General features: G+C 38.2%; 2 protein-coding genes and 2 long non-coding RNA genes across 4 annotated transcripts; all 4 read right to left on the bottom strand.

Moving 5' to 3' along the window:
- Positions 1-309: 309 nt before the first annotated feature.
- On the bottom strand, positions 310-4003 carry LOC147522061 (uncharacterized). The gene is made up of 4 exons (XM_086567088.1): positions 2915-4003; positions 2233-2615; positions 1585-1833; positions 310-661 (listed from the first exon to the last, which is right to left on the bottom strand). Exons 1-4 carry the CDS (start codon positions 4001-4003, stop codon positions 310-312), a joined length of 2073 nt encoding a protein of 690 aa, XP_086423214.1.
- A 4304-nt stretch (positions 4004-8307) lies between these two features.
- On the bottom strand, positions 8308-8646 carry LOC147522060 (uncharacterized). Its single transcript, XM_086567080.1, has one exon. The coding sequence runs from the start codon at positions 8644-8646 to the stop codon at positions 8308-8310; it is 339 nt and encodes a 112-aa protein (XP_086423206.1).
- Positions 8647-11083: 2437 nt separating this feature from the next.
- LOC147522059 (uncharacterized) lies at positions 11084-12008 on the bottom strand. The gene is made up of 2 exons (XR_015194905.1): positions 11563-12008; positions 11084-11146 (listed from the first exon to the last, which is right to left on the bottom strand). It is a non-coding gene; the product is annotated as an uncharacterized LOC147522059 (long non-coding RNA).
- A 3742-nt stretch (positions 12009-15750) lies between these two features.
- LOC147522058 (uncharacterized) lies at positions 15751-17056 on the bottom strand. The gene is made up of 4 exons (XR_015194902.1): positions 16944-17056; positions 16598-16709; positions 16187-16492; positions 15751-16071 (listed from the first exon to the last, which is right to left on the bottom strand). It is a non-coding gene; the product is annotated as an uncharacterized LOC147522058 (long non-coding RNA).
- Positions 17057-17575: the final 519 nt, after the last annotated feature.

Here is a 17575-nt window from a genome sequence, read left to right as displayed (position 1 = left end):
GTCCCCAATGTTGAAAACTAAGCTACCAAAATGACAATAATGATGTTAAGGACAAAATGAACGTAAACTTGGAAAGAGAGAAATTAAAACAATTTACCTTGTTTGATGCTTATTTACTAATCACATTTCCTGCCAATAAAATAAGAATGAAAGCACAAGGAAATGCAACTATACTACAACGACTATATATACAAGTGCACCCCCAAACCTATAGTTTGGAATAGGTACAATACTTTGGGTTGCCTCCCAAAAAGTGCTAAGGTTTACGTCGTCAGTCTGACGTAGCGGTGATCGAAGAGATGATCAATCCTAATAGACAGGATCTTCCAGAAGTACTTCCTCTACTTCTGGGGAACGTAACTCCAAAAATGGCTTCAAACGTTGACCATTGACTTTAAAAGTACTACCATCTTTTGGGTTCTCAACTGTGATTGCTCTATAAGGAGTGACATGTGTGACTATGAAAGGACCAGACCAATGAGTTTTAATTTCCCAAGGGAACAAATGAAGACGGGAATTATAAAGTAAAACTTTTTGACTAACCAAAAATTCCTTCCTCATGATTTGGTTATTGTATACCCTCTTCGTATTGGTTTTGTACTTTTTAGAGAGGTCATATGCATCATTCCTAAGCTCCTTGAGCTCATTCAATTGCAACTTCCTATGGTCACCAGCCATGACAAGGTCAAAATTAAGGCTTTTTACGGCCTAATAGGCTTTATACTCTAACTCTACAGGCAAATGACAAGGCTTACCAAAGACTAGACAATAAGGTGACATACCAGTGGGTGTTTTGAAAGCAGTTATGTAGGCCCAAAGTGAATCAGGGAGTCTTAAACTCCAATCTTTCCTATCTGGTCAGACAATCTTTTCAAGGATTTGCTTAATTTCCCTATTGGAGACCTCAGCTTAACCATTGGTCTGGGGGTGGTAAGGTAAGGCAACCTTGTGAGTAACCCCATATTTCTTCATTAAACTTTCAAAAGCCTTATTGCAAAAGTGTTTTCCCTCGTCACTAATGATAGTGCGGGGAGTACCAAATCTAGCAAAAATGTGTTCCCTTAGAAAATTGACAACAACTCTATGGTCATTGGTCCTACATGCAATAGCCTCAATCCACTTTGAGACATAGTCAACTGCTACTAAAATGTACTCAAAGCCATGGGAGTTAGGAAAAGGTCCCATACAGTCAATGCCCCACACATCAAAAACTTCCATAATCAGAATATGGAATCATGTGTCTACTAGACATACGCCCTAGGTGTTGGCATTTACTACAAACGTGACAGTAAGTATGGGCATCACAAAACAAGTAGGCCAATAAATCCGCATTGCAACACTTTTGCAGCGGTCTTTTTGGAGCCAAAATGGCCACCACATGCATGATCATGACAAAATGAGAGAATAGCTTTATGTTCCCACTTAGGAATGCATCTATGCACTATTTGGTCTGGACAACACTTAAAGAAGTAGGGGTCATCCCAAACAAAATATTTGGCAGTGGCCAAAAACTTAGATCTATCGTGCTTATTCCAATGATTGGGCAATTGAGTGGTGACAAGGAAGTTCACTATGTTAGCATACCATGGGGTCTGAGCAACAGCCATCAAGTGCTCATCAGGAAAACTCTCAGAAATAAGCCAGTTTTCAATGGCCTCAGTCATTAGCCTAAACAGATGATCGACAACTATATTTTTAGTTCCTTTTTTATCATGAATCTCAAGATCAAACTCCTGCAACAACAAGATCCATCGGATCAATCGTGGTTTGGCATCCTTCTTAGAAAGAAGATGCCTTAAAGCTGCATGATCAGAGTAAACAATCACTTTGGACCTAATAAATTAGTGTCGAAACTTATCAAAAGCAAAAATAATTGCCAACAACTCTTTCTCAGTGGTTGAGTAGTTAAGTTGGGCATCATTGAGAGTTCTACTAGCATAATACGTGAGGGAGTTTATCAACCATTTGACCTAAGACTGCACCAACCGCTTAATCAGAAGCGTCACACATCAACTCAAAAGGGAGTGACCAGTTAGGTGGTCGGATAATGGGTGCAGTGGTCAAAGCATTTTTCAGATAGTCAAAAACTTTAATACAGGCCTCAGTGAAATCAAAAGGAGCATCCTTAGCAAATAAGTTACTCATAGGCCTAGCGATTTGACTAAAGTCCTTTATGAACCGACGATAAAAACCCGCATGCCCTAAAAAAAAAATCTAACATCTTTAACAGACTTGGGAATGGGTAAAGTAGAAATCACATCAATTTTAGACTTGTCAACTTGGATACCCTCACTAGAAACAACGTGACCCAAGACAATGCCTTTCTTCACCATGAAGTGGCATTTCTCCCAATTGAGGACTAAGTTTTTCTCCTCACATCTTTCTAAGACAAGACTCAGATGGTTCAAGCAATCATCAAAAGAAGAACCAAAGATAGAGAAGTCATCCATGAAAACTTCTAAAAACCTCTCTACCATGTCAGAAACGATACTAACCATACACCTTTGAAAAGTCGCAGGTGCATTACAAAGCCCGAAAGGCATGTGTCGATAAGCAAATGTACCAAAAGGACAAGTAAAGGTAGTCTTTTCTTGGTCTTCTTGGGCTATAACAATCTAAAAGTAACCAGAGAAACCATCTAAGAAACCATACAAAGCATGACCTGCTAATTTATCCAATATCTGATCAATAAACGGGAGGGGGAAATGATCTTTTCTTGTTTGTGCATTAAGCTTCCTAAAATCTATGTTCTCCATCCGGTCTGAACTCTGGTTGGGACTAACTCATTTTCATCATTTGGGACAATAGTTATCCCAAATTTCTTGGGTACAACTTGTATAGGGCTAATCCATTGGCTATCTGATATGGGGGAGATGATACCTGCATCTAGGAGTTTCAAAACTTTAGCTCAAACCATTTCTTTCATGTGTGGGTTCAATCTGTTCTTGGGTTCTCTAGAAGTTTTAGCATTATCTTCCAAGTGAATTTTATGTTGAACCAATAAAGGATTAATACCTTTGATATCATTAAGGGACCAACCAATGGAAGACTTATGCTTTTTCAAAACTTCAACTAACAAGATCTGTTGTTCATCTGATAGATCAGAGGCAACAATAACAGGGTATGTCTCATTGGGTCCTAAGAAAATATATTTTAGTTCAGCTGGCAAAGGTTTAAGTTCTGGGCTTGCTGGTGAAGGAGTAGAATCAACCTTGGGCTCACTACTAAGCTCAACCTTGGAATCAACACTGGAAATTGTTTTTGGAATAGGAAGGTGGAGTGGTTCTACCTTAGCTTTCCAATTTTCGGTATCTAGGATAGGTGCCGAGTCTAATAACTCATTCACAGCACTAATGAATCCATCTATGTCAAAGTCACAAGCAAAATGGGTTAAACATGCTTCTAATGGGTCTTCCACTTGTGGAGTAGGGATCAAACTATTGAGGAGAAAAACTTCACCAATATCCTCATCATCACTGTGTTTCTTCATAAGGTGGAAAACATTCACATCTGCAGACATATTCCCAAAGGACATCTTCATCTCACCATTTCTACAGTTTATCAAGGCATTGGTTGTGGCTAGAAATGGTCGGCCTAAAATGATAGGAATTCTATTATCTACTGACTCATGAGTGTCCAAAACTATGAAGTCTATAGGGTAGTAGAAGTCAGCTACTTTGACTAAGACGTCATCAACTATACCACGCGAAATCTTAACAGATCGGTCTGCTAATTGCAAGGTGACTCTTGTGGGCTTTAAATCTTGTAAGCCCAACTCCTGATAAACAGAAGAAGGTAACAGGTTGACACTAGCACCAAGATCTAATAGAGCATTGCCCTTGAACTTGTCTCCAATGTGGCAAGAGATTGTAGGGCTCCCAGGATCCTGAAGCTTAACTGTAGTTTTATGGTGGATTAAGGCTGTGGCTTGAGCAGCAAGAAAGGCTTGCTTAGGGACATGGGTGTTCCTCTTAATAGTGCACAAGTCTTTCACAAATTTCATGTAGGATGGGATATGCTGAATTGTGCTGAGAAAGGGAATATTAATGCTCACATTTTTGAAAACCTACATAATCTCATAAAACTGTTTATCCTTCTTATTTTGAGTAAGACACTCTGGGAAAGGGGCTTTTGGCACGACTGTTCTAATCTGGGAATCTGGCTTAGTCTGGGAGTCATCTGGCTTTTGTTGTGGAGTCTTGGAACTCGGGGTTACAGTTGACTCAGTTTCTTGACTAGGTGGGGCTGGAGTAGTGGACTCACTTGGCATCCTAACCTGATTGTCAATTTGTCTCTCTGATCTTAGTGTGGTGACTGCTTTCATCTCCCTAGGAAAATTATTGTCTTGGGAACTTGAAACTTCGAAGGCATTTTCCTTGGTGTTCCCCTTTGGGTTAGCCAATGGTTGACTTGGGAGCGTTCCTTTCTCTCTAGCGGCTACAAGGTTAATGAGTTGACTAATCTGGTTAGACTGTTGGCTCACTTGTTGTTCAAGCTTATGGAAGGCTTCTTCCCATGGTTGTCTTTGTGGTTGTTGGGATGGAACATACTGGGAACTTGAAGATAGGTTGTACTGGGCTGCCATGCTGGGTTCATCTGCTGGTTCATAGGGAATTGGTTATGTTGCCTACCCTGGTTGCTACTAGAAAAGCCTGGTGGACCTAACTGTTGGTTTTGAGGAAAATCCTGTCTCCAAGAGAAGTAGGGTGGTTTCTCCAATACTTGTTGTATGTTGGACTAAAAGCTCCTGGGGGTGTTCTCCTAAAATCATTAAAGGTACGCACTTGTTCCATGGTGAACTCAGGTTGTTGAACAAAGATGGGACATGAATTGGTAGTGTGGTCTGGACCTGAACAAATTGTGCACAGAAAAGTGTTTGGTTCATTGTGCACACTCATCACGAAAGTAGAAGCAGACGACACTTGTTGACTCTGGGACTTATTGGATGTTAAGGCAAAAGCAGCAAATTGCTTAGTCAAATTGTTTAGACTATCCTACACAGTTTTTAGCTCATTGGGGTCTCTCTTCACTTCGTACATACCTCCTCTCTTAGGTTCACTAGTTTGTCTCTCGAAGATAGGGGTGGTACTAGTACTAATACCCCACTGTTGTGAATCCTTAGCTAAATCTTGGAGGATTGTGAATGCCTCTGATCCGGTCAAGTAAGTGAACTTGCCTTTGTGCATGGATTGGATCATTTGGTGTTGATCTTGCAAAAGTCCTTTAGTGAAAAATTGGACTAATTGCCACTTTTCATAACCATGGTGGGGACACTTCAAAAGGAGAGTGTAAAAGCGGTCCCAACACTCATAGTAATGCTCGTTCTCAGCTTGCTTAAAATCCATTATCGCCGCTCTCATTGCATTAGTTTTCGAAATGGGATAAAATTGTCCCATTATTGCCGCTCTCATCGCATTGGTTTTCGAAATGGGATAAAATTGTCCCATGTCTTAGATAAGTTGCACGCAAACATTGAACAAACGCATTCCAAGACGTTGAGACTTTGACACCCAAAGGGTGTGCATATTTGCTAGTATAAATAACTCTTTGTAACTTTTTTTTTGGTAACAAAATAACTCTTTGTAATTGTTATCCTAACTTTTATTATGCAATGGATATTCTTCGGTGTAAACCCAACATCCTAACCAACCGACCCATATACACTAAAGTCTGAAATGTTCTAAAAAAACCTTCTTTCTTCAATTTCTAAGTTCACGATTGTCAATTTGACATTATCTATTTAATGGCGACTAAAAATGAGAGGATCTATCTCACTTATGGAGTGTCATCAGCGGTGTTGGTCCCCTTTCCGGCCAATTAATTTTTGATAGTCCTGATTATATTACAAATTTTTTCCAAGTGGCATGTTTCAGAAGTAGGAATTTATTGTATACCAAGATTCTTGGATTGACCAATACTACAATCAACTTAATCATAGAGTGATCTTGGGCACACCTATAAAAACACTCCCGTACCCCAATTTTAAAATAATAAATAAAATTATTATTATTATTTTTTGAACGGCAAGCAGGGTTTTTGAGAGGTCCCTTACCCCTATTTTATTCATAATAAAATCATAGCTCAGTTACATTCTTACATATTCTTTGCCCGTGGCATCATCATATATAATCTTTTTTACATCCTCTGAAAAAGAACTAAGATTATATTCTATATAACTAACAGTAGGTAAGGTAGATGCTAGTATATCTGCTAGTTTATTTGTTTATCTAAATACATGCATAATTGAAAATTCTTCTAGCTGTTCTATCATGTGATGTATCTCCATCCATGCCCTCCATGGTGCTTGTGCTTTATCCTTCATGTATTTGTTACACAAGTCGAAGTCTGTTTTATGCCCTCATTCTTTGATATCCTTTTTGCAATCCAAGTCTCAGCCCTTGTTCAAGCCCTTGCAATTCAATCAAGTCTATTGAATCATAGTCTGCTTTGCCATGTGTTGCTACAACCACAACCCCATTCACATCTCGAAACACTACTGCCCATCCTCCTTGACTTCCTTGTAGTGTGCCATCCGTATTCAGGTTGTATATGCCTTCTCCAGCTCTCTCCCAACAGTAGTGCTTCACCTTCCTTTGCTTCGCTCTCACTTGAATGTCCCATCTCTCCATGAAGCTGTTCCGTTCGGGCCCCTCCTCCATTTCAGCTTTGAGTGACTGTAGTTTGATCTTAACGTCCCTTATGATCTCCTTCCCCACATGCTCTGCCACATTTTCTTTTTGCTGAAAAATTCTCTGATTTCGCTCCTGCCACACTTTGTATATAAAGCCAGTAAACACTAACCGAACTGCATCTTGCTTATAGCCTTTTCCCTTCGCCACCTTTTGTACCCATGCAATTTCTAGCTGCCATGAAGCAGCTCTCGCCCTTTGATAACCTGCAAATTTGAGTACATATTGCCATATAAACTTTGAGTACCTACAATCAAAGAAAAGGTGTCTCACTGTCTCTCTTTCCCTCCCACAGATAACACAAGTATTGTCTTGTACTATATTCCACTCCTTCATCTTGTCTAGAGTCTTTAATCCTTCGCTCAGAGTTAGCCAAGCTGTAAACGAATGCCTCAGAATTCTGTTGGGAAACCAGATGATGTTATGCCATGTATTCAGTCTCTTTGTGTCTCTTACACTCTCATATGTGTCTCTCGAGTGTGTACTCCCCTTATATCGATGCATTCCAGTTACTCGTCCTCACCTCGCCCCACCTTTTAACCCCTTCTTCCATTTCGCTAATAATGTTTGGCATATGGACTCGAATGTTCCATGGTATATTCCAACGCCCATTTTCTATCAAGTTTGCGACTGATGCATTTAGATTACAAGTTGAATCATAAAGAAGAGATAATGGAAAAAAAACTCTTTCAGTATGCCCATCGAATGCCATGGATCCAACCAAAACTTGGTGTCCCTTCCATCTCCAATCTGATGTTGAGCAATGTGTTTCGCATCCTTCCTGTTCTTCAAGATATGACGCCATACCCATGAACAATCATTGGGTATCGCTAACTGCCAAAAGTTTCTGCCCTTTATCAAATTCAGCTTAACCCATTTTACCCATAGCGTCTCCTTCCCACTCACTAGCTAGGTTCCAAATATGCTTTAGATTTTCTGCCATATTGGAGGTGCTGAGGTTTCGAATCCCAAGACCACCTTCTTCATAAGGGAAACATAAACTTTCCCAACTAATAAGTGCATGGGATGTAGCACATTCTGGCCCCGACCACAAGAAGTTTATGCACATTTGATTTATTGTATCTATTGTTTGCTGTGGCAACACAAAAGAGGACGTCCAGTAAATGCTCATGTTATTCAGTACTGCCTTTAACAACTGAAGTCTCCCCGCATACAACAGTGCGCGTCCTTTCCATGCTTGTATCTTGGTCTTTACCTTTTCTATCAAGGCCACACAATCAGTATTCTTTAACCTCGTCGTTATTAAAGGTAGTCCCAGATATCTTACCGGCAACTCTCCTCTTTGGAACTGAATAATGCTCTCGACTTGTGTACATCTTGTCGCATCCATACCCGAGTAGAACATATTGCTCTTCTGTAGGTTAACTTGCAATCTCGATCACTTTTTCAGCTTGCTCAGAGTTTCCTTCAGCGCTCGTACTGTTTCCAAGTCTCCATTCATGAATGCAATTAAATCATCTGCGAAAGATAGATGTGTGATGAGTGGATTCCTTCATTTATAGTGGAGCCTATATTCTCCTTCCTCCACTTTCCGTCTAAGCATTTGAGTGAAAAACTCCATGACTAGAACAAATAAATATGGTGACATTGGGTCCCCTTACCTGATTCCTGTCTTTCCCTTGAAATACCCGAAAGGAGCTCCATTTATCATAATGCTGTATCTCGGAGTTTCTATGCATTTCTGAATCCACTGTACAAACTGTAAGGGGACTCCAATTCTTGTTAAAGCAAACTTGACAGCCTCCCATCTTACAGTATCATAAGCCTTCCTTAGATCAATCTTAGCTGCACATCTAGGTGGCCCATGATTCCGGTGGTAATTGTGTAGCAGCTCGTGTGAAAGCAGTATATTATCATGAATACTTCTGCCCGAAATGAATGCTGACTGATTGAGAGATATTACTTGAGTCATGAAAACTTTCATCTTGCGTGTCATGATCTTTGTAATGCATTTGTATATCACATTGCAACATGCTATGGGCCTGTAATCCCCCAATGAACTAGGCTTTGGTATCTTCGGAATCAAGGTTGTACATGTTGTATTCACCTCCTGTAGCATCATACCCGACCTGAAAAAAGTTCTTCACAGCTTTAACAAACTCATTTCCTATAAATCCTTCACGTAGCCTTGAAGAATAAGGAAGAGAACCCATCACTCCCTGGTGCTTTGTCACTGTCTATACCTGACAAACATTCAATAATTTCATCTCTAGTGACCTCCTTTATCAACTCCTCTTGAGTATTTTGATCCAACTGCTCTACCTCAATTTCCTCTAACATACTGAAATCCATTTCCTCCATCTGGTCCGGACTGTATAGGTCAGTATAAAACTTCACACATTCTTCCCCTATACTCTCTATTTCTTCCAGAACCTTTCCATTCCCATCTTTCAGGCAAGTAATCTTGTTTGTCATCATTCTCACTTTTACTGAGTTAAAAAAATACTTTGTATTGCTGTCTACAAGTGTCACTACCTGGTCCCTTGATTTTTGTTTACATTCATTCTCCTCCTCTATTGCAGCTTTGGCATACTTTCTTGTTATCACTCTTTCCTGTGTAATGAGTTCCTAGTTCAATGGCTGACTTTGTAGCTGAGTTTGTATTCCTTCTAGTTCTCTTTCCGCTTCTACTTTCCTTGTGCACGCCTTTCCTTTCTCTCTGTTCCAGCTGATTAGAGCATTCTTTACATTTTTCAACTTCTTTGTGAACGTGTACATTGGGTTTCCTACCACTGAAACCCCCCATGCCTCTTTAACCACCTCAAAAAACCCCTCCTCATCAATCCAATAATTAAAAAATTGAAATGACTTTTTACACTGACCTTTGGTTCTTATCGTTTCCACTACCATTGATGAATTTAGATATATTTAGATTCCTAAATTACTATATTTTTTTATTAGGCGTATTCAAGGAAAAACAAGCCATTTATTAGAATATAGATGGTGGAAACTTTTGGAATTTTGGATCTAGTAAAAGTCAACAAAGAGTACAAGACTGGTCAAACACATCTATCATCTATATATAATTATGAACAATTAGAAGGGGGGTAATGGACTAATGCTACACAATCTTCAAAAACTAAATACACAAAAGCTGTTTCAAATGCAAACTAAAAATCATGCACTTATCTTTCACAGCTTCACTCCCATATTCTTTGAACTTGTACTCTTCCTACTTGCAGGGGGATGGCACCTTTCCTTCACTGTAACATTGATTACACAAGCTAAAATATAATGAGATTTCATCTCCTTGAAGCGTGACCCAATAACGGGATAATGGCACACAGAGCAGGCCGGCATGATGACCATGTCGAGTCCTATCCCCTATTTCAAGCTTCACCATAGTGGTCATGATTCCAAATCCCCAATCCGAATCATCAAACATCACAACGAACTCAATGATGAAATGGTCAATACATCGGCTTCTCCATGTATCTCTAACATTTCACTGGTTCCATGAGATGTAGACAACCCTCAACAACTTAATGTATGTCAATGCATCAGCTCTCCGAACCTTCTAAATGCTTTCATTCACAGGCCGCCACAACAGAGCATCAAAAGCAATTCTTTTGCGTTTATCGGGAGGGCAAGAACAACAAAGAACATGCCCAAATCCACTCTACCCGAACCCGAGGCATCCAAGATAGACAAAATCTTCTCATTGATTTTTTTGGGGGATCAATAAAAAGTGTGGTGTGTGTGTGTGTTTTTTTTTGCCCCTATTGGAAATCCCCAAATTAATTTGGAAGATGTTATTGGATTAAAGCGGTTATTGGAGTATGACAAAAACTTTAATTAGTTATGGGGTATGAGAGTGTTTATTTGGGTGTGTCCAAGATCACCCTAATCATATGCATAAATTAAGTTCGCTGAAGAAAGTCTTTTGTTTATGTTTTTATATTTTGTAACAACCATGAACTTTTATAATACATTAGTGAAAAAAAATATTTTACATATAATTTTATGTCCTTCAACTCAATACTGAAATTTATATATTTGGGGAAGTATTTACAATCGTAAAAGCAGAAGCAACATATTTTCAATGCAACTTTTGTTATTTGAGTACAAACACGGCATATATACACCACACCGTGAGTTTATTTATATCAAACTAGGGACATATACAGTAGTGTAATTGCAACAATGGAAGCAACCATAATGGCACCCACCACGACCTCCTCCACCTTTGTAACCACCCCCTCCACTATTTTATCCACCGCCTCCACCACGTCCGCCGGAGGGAGGGGGACCGTATCCACCACCACCTCTACCGTATCCACCCCCTCTACCGTATCCACCACCACCCCCTCTACCGTATCCACCACCATCCCCTCTACCATATCCACCCCCTCCGCCGTATCCACCCCCACGTCCACCGTATCCACCACGTCCGGGGTATCCACCATACTTAGCATCCTCCAAACTCTCATTGTTCTCTGCCAACGAAATAGCACAGGAGTTGTTAATGAGAATGATTAATGCATTACTTAATTAATATAAAATCTTAAATAGATAATGTATGTACTGCAATGAAATTATGAGAATGAACATATAACTTAATTAGGCGTTACTACATATACTACTAGAAGGTGGCATTTAAGGTATGCTAAGAGCTAGGCAATGCTAATAAACCGGCCTCAAGCACTATGTCTTTTCGATTGTGGTATGTACTTGTGTGGTTTGTGTCATAACTCGAGTTACTACTGTTTTGCAAACGTATCTTGCAACTAGATTATTGCTAGTGTTCATAGCTCGTAGACATATTTTAACATCATGGAAATTTCAAAAACTAGGTACAAGAAAGAAGGTAATTAGTTTTATTAATACATTACGTATTTAATGTCAGACTCACCAACTTCAGCAGTTTGACTATCGGCTGCTGCTACTTTAGAAGAAATAACCAGAAGAGCAATAGCTAGGAGGAATCCCATAACAAAAAAGGCTTTTAAATGAGACATTTTTCTTGAAATGTTGAAAGACAACAGACACTTCAAAGGATGAGCTGAGTATGTGTACGTAGTGTGCTTCTAATTTATAGAGGATTGAATAGGGGATGAATGGAGCACCATGTGGGGATGTTGGAATTAATACATCATCCACTTCTGTAATATAATTTATATCTTGTGGGTCTCCCTTGTTGAGAATTGCATGCAAAGCCAATTCAATCTGAACCGAATACTCAAGACCATATAAGGCCAAGTCCAATGGTACTCTATCCCACCAAATATGATTAAAATTGTGATCCAATACAATATATGGTGCGACAAAACACTAACCCGTCAATATTATTGCTATCAAATTTACTTTTCTATCCATGAGGAGGACAGAGAGGGGCAAAATAGAGAGTTAATTTAATCAGAAAATGTCAATTTCCCCATACTCTTTTGTTGATGGCAGCTAGGATAGTTGTCAAATTTAAAGTGTTTTTTTTACACGCCTATACGAGTGGCGGGTGGGAGAAAATTCATTGAGCTGAAAAATGCAAACCCGCTAACTGTATCCACTATTCTATTGTGATTTTGTGTTTTGGAGCACCAAACCATTAGACTCACAATGGATGTGCGTGATAATCTTGAAATCTATGATTAAGTAGTGAAGTTGTCGTGATCAGATAGATTGAAATGGATTCTGATTGAATAGGGATATGCTGGTTATATCTTGCCGCCATGGATCAATAGACATGTTTTTTCTCCACTTCATTAATTTTGTCTCTTTGTGAAATATTTTTTTTGATGGTTTCCAGTTATACAGTGAGCACATGGCAACAAATAAAAGGGAGGGTGTGAGTTGGGGGCCCTTCAACTTCCAGTGGTGTACGTTGTTTTCCAGTTATGTATGTTGTTTTGACTTGTGATCGTTTGTAGCCCTGAAATTTAATTTAGTTATACCTTTCTCTGATGGAGAAAAAACCAGAGGGAGAATTTGAGGGCCTTCATTCATTCTAGGCTGACAAGTGACAACTGCTTCGTTGGCAGCTTTTGGCCGTCATCTATGACTTGATGTACTTTCTACGTTTGGTATGGCTGTTCTGTTTATTTTTACCATTGCAAGTGTAGGCTTTCTCGGCTTACTTTACTTTTCTTAACGCCTTCAAACCAAGCCCAAGTAATAAAGATAAAAAACAACTGCCTACCATAAATGGAGGACATGGACTTAAAATTTACATCATTTAGTGAGATTCCAAGGATAGAGATAAGTAACTAAACGGGATGAGATAGGGCATACTTTATATTTCTAGAAAATAATGCTAGTACAAAAATCTACAAATATGACATTCTCAGCACTGAGCGCAATTGTATTAAACAAAAAACAAGTTATAAATGCTTTTCCGGAATGAAACAGTTACTGTTGATCAAATTGACAAAGGTTTTGCATAATGAAATTTACGCTTAGCAAGGGCATAACTCAAGAATACATACACATAGTACATGGAAGTTCAACATGAACATATTGATGTGGAGTGAAAATAGGAGCATGTTCTGCTATTGAGGAGTATCAATAGAATAAGAGGACGCTTATTTCGCAAACCCCTATTATGAGACACACACACAAGAGAGAGAGAATCATACGCATGAACCAATTGACACTAGTTTGAGTAGTTAAGAAGCTGGGAAATGGTTTTTCAGGAAAAAGAAACCTTGAGTCCTTGACTTGAAGTTGCACCGTAAAAAAACACATCGTAACATGAAGAGTTGATAATAGAAGTAGTCTTTAAGTTCCTCCTAAGGAATATTTCTTTCCATAAAAACTTTAAAATAGATTTCATCTTCATATCAAAGAAAAAGTGTTTGGTTTGTGGTAAAATACTGCTAAAAAGACAGAAAAACAGCATTATTATGTGTTTTACTTATCCTAGTTTTCCTATAAATTACTAATCTCTTTAAATTGTAATCTAGAAAAACAATATCTCTCGTAACCCTACAAAAACAAGGGAAAAAATGGTATAGGGAAGATGGTGCCAGTTTTGTAGTCAAATTGTATTTTGATTTTTGAAATGCTTACAAAGACATGTCATGTCTCATAATAATGTCAAATAAAAACTTATTTCACTAATACTATGTTAAAGATGTTTTAATGAATATTTCTGATAGTCTTTATTGATATAACCAGCAGATATATATACAAGAAGAAACTCCATGAATACAGAAGATCTCCTAGATCCACATATCTAGAAAAAGATAATACACTTGCTAAGATTACAAAATACTTGCTAATACTAAATAAAGTAACAAATATTCTAACACCCTCCTTCAAATTGGTGCGTGGATATCGCGCATGCCCAATTTGACAATTGAGGCAATAAACACCTTGCTAGCCACTGCTTTAGTAAAGACATCTGCTAGTTGGTCTTCAGACTTTACAAATGGAAAAGTAATAATTTCAGCTTCAAGTTTCTCTTTGATAAAATGTCTATCAATCTCCGCATGCTTCGTTCGATCATGTTAAACAGGATTATGAGCTATTTCTATATCTGATGTATTATCACAATACAGATTCATTTTCACTTTTGGTTTAAAACCCAAGTCCTTCAACAAATTTCTCAACCACAGCAACTCACAGACCCCATATGTCATATTTCTATATTCAGCTTCAACACTTGATTTTGATACTACTGGATGATGTAGTAAATGAAGTAGTCGTTAAATTGATCATTAAGGTCCTTTCAAAAATTATTTCTTTCTAGAAAACTTTTCAAGTTGCGTGTCATCTTCATATCAAAGAAGAGTTTTCTTTATGGGAATATAGTGCTAAAAAGGACGAACATAAAGATAACGTATATTGTATTGTATTAGGCTAAGTCCAATGGTGCGGAAAAACACCAAATTTCACGTAAAATGTGATCCAATGGTATGTTAAAACGTTATACCGCCAACGCTATCTTTATAAATTTCTCTATTTATATAGTCAATTTTAACGTTATAGCGTATGCTCTGTACGCAATAGCCAATGGCGGCCAACAAAAAAAAATCCAAATAAGTCTGCACACCATACCCAGTGGCGGTTAGAAATTTGATTTAATTCAAATAATAACCTACACGCCACTCCCAAAGGCGGTTAGAATTCAATTATTATTTTCCACCCGCCACTCCCAATAACGGTTAGAATTGATTCCTATTTTTTTGTTTTTTTAATAACTTAATTTATGCAATTACCATTCTATCCTACTATCTTTTTTTTTGTGTTTTGGGTGTTTTTTTTCCTGAAAGGGTAAAATGGAGAGATAATTAGCTACACGCCTGTGAGAGTGGCATACAAAAAAATTTGGTTTTTTTTTTTATCTCTTGGCCGCCACTGCTGATGGCGGGTAACAAAAGTCGATATTATATTAAATATTTTGGGCTGCACGCCAATGATACTGGCGGGTGAAAAAATAAACCATTGGATTTGATTTCACTATCCCACTAACGGTATCCACTCGCTACTGTGGTTTGGTGTTTTTTTGACTTAGCCTTATAACCTAACCAAACCATTGGAAAAATAGCATTATCCTTATAACCTAATTTTCCGAGAAAGCACACAGCCTCTTTACATTGATTTAGAAAAATAGCATAGCTCATCACCCAAGGAAAAGAAAGGTATAGCCGTACAGGGGAGACAAAAAGGCGTGACGAGAGTAGCTGTCTAACAGAGACATTTCTTTTTGCATTTACTGCATTGTCGAAATTGAAATTCGCCTTTGATTTCTGTACTGCTTTTACCCTCTTAAGTAGTGAATTGCAGATCAACCCATGTTGCTACAAGAGGATGTCTCACTACTTGCCAAAAGTTGTTAGCATTTTTTTAAAGGGAGTCTATGGCTGCACGATTGTTGAAACGCAGCAGGTGACGTATACTCTTTAAGTGTGATCTTCCAATTGAAGAGTTAAGCCACTGCAAATAACCACATATCAATTAATTACGCATATGAGCTTCAATTGCCCTTGCAACCTTAAAAACACACCTTAACGTTTCCATGGTAAACACCTGCATCTTCAAAGTTCAAACAACACATGCTCGACATCTTCAAACAGAACAATTAATCATTAGCTGCTACGGAATCAACAACCAATCCACAGTTATAATTTAAGAATTTATATCAACAAGATGCACTTACATTTGTTCTGATAATTGTAAATACAACCACAAGATCAAAACTGCCCCAAAGCCTCGACTTTTGAACACTAGTAAATATCGCAAACAAACAATTTCAAATCCTACCAAAACCGCATGAACTCGTACAAAACCATCACCTCCTCGGCTTCTTTGATGACGACTTCTTCGAAGAGTTCCCACGCTTCAGACATGCATATGTGTCAGCATCCTCTTCGCCATCATCATCACCCCCTCTTCTTTTTCTTTTGTTCCCTTGCTCTTTGACTTTCTGCAAATATCATCAATTCAAATCATTATTGGTTGTAACTAAAAAAGTTCAAAAATAATTTGTGCAGAGTAGTGAGGATCACTCATTGACGCATGCATTTCCAAACGAGACTTACCATTGGGGCACTCCTAGAATGGTGTTGAAAGATACTCCAGCAGGCTCAACAAATTTTCAAGAACTAAATCTGGTGACACTATCAACAGATCTGAACCCTAAGATGTAGCTCGCTAGAATTCACAATCAACAAGAACTGTTCATTAAATCATTGGGTTTTCATTACGACATTGGTTATTTCTAGTTCTATTTCTAGTTCAATGTTGGAACTGATTTATACTTTCCCACTAACTACGAAGAGAATAAAAAAACCACTTAAATAAATGAACTTCCTCCTCTTGAGCAGGAAACTCGGGAAGCTTTTTTCCTGAAACAAAATGACATGCAACAGAATATGCTTTAGTGATCAGTATAATCAAAACAGCTTCTAGGTGAAATGTGATTCTCCACATATAAAGACAGTCATGCATACCGATAAGCTTCTCTATCTCGATATACCACTCCAACTCATATTGATTTACTAGTGAAATAGCAACTCCAGATCGCCCTGCACGAGCAGTTCTACCCACTCGGTGAATATAATCCTGAAACACACTTTGAGAGATTAGCAGAAATAGGAACATCAAAGTATTTGAGGCGCGGATTGCTAACTAAAGATAAAGAGCAAGAATGTGCAAGTAATACGAAGCAAGACATCCTGTGTTTATCAGAGGCAGGTTTTGCAGGTTGGCCTTTTAAAGTGCCAATCTTCATCTGGTATTAAGGCCATTCAAATAAAAAGAATGAAAAAGAACTGAATGATGATGAAGAAGAAGAACCTTGAAGAGCATGAGGAATGGCCTCAATTTGAATCTTTGAGGGAGTCTTCCACCCCATACTATCACAAGCCTCAACGAGCTGCTCTTCTTCCATACTGTCAATTTCGCCCCCGCTAACTGCATAAATAAACCAGTACTAAAATCAAGACTAAATAATCACAACCCGTAAAAAAAAAATACATACTTGGATAAACGGAAAATGCAATCTCCCAATATGGATTACTGTGAACACTTTTAAGGGCTTCGTTTGAAAATTTGTGGAAAAGCTGCTGCCCGTATAAAACTAAAGCCCCCTAAAAACTGACGGAGGTTTTACCATAAAACATTGAAATATCGGTTTTGACGATATGCCGATATTCGAAATTCTTATTATTATAAAAGACAAATCACACGTGCACTTTTTACACACTTTGGTCTTGTAAAATACAGTACTCACTAGCTAATCTGCCTGTCGTATGGCCAGGCTTACTATTATCCATTGTTTTTAAGAATTTGTTTTTTTTTTCATCCCATACGTACATTTGAAATAATGAAATAATGGGTAGCTTTGTTTTTTGTTTTAACATATCCATATCCAATAACTAATACATATCATGATCCATTAACTAATCCATATCCATATCTATTAACTA

Source organism: Coptis chinensis, chromosome 1, assembly GCF_015680905.1.
Source record: "Coptis chinensis isolate HL-2020 chromosome 1, ASM1568090v1, whole genome shotgun sequence".
Lineage (NCBI taxonomy): Eukaryota > Viridiplantae > Streptophyta > Magnoliopsida > Ranunculales > Ranunculaceae > Coptis > Coptis chinensis.
Note: the sequence above shows the minus strand (reverse complement) of the source record. Positions and strands in the feature narration are given on the sequence as shown.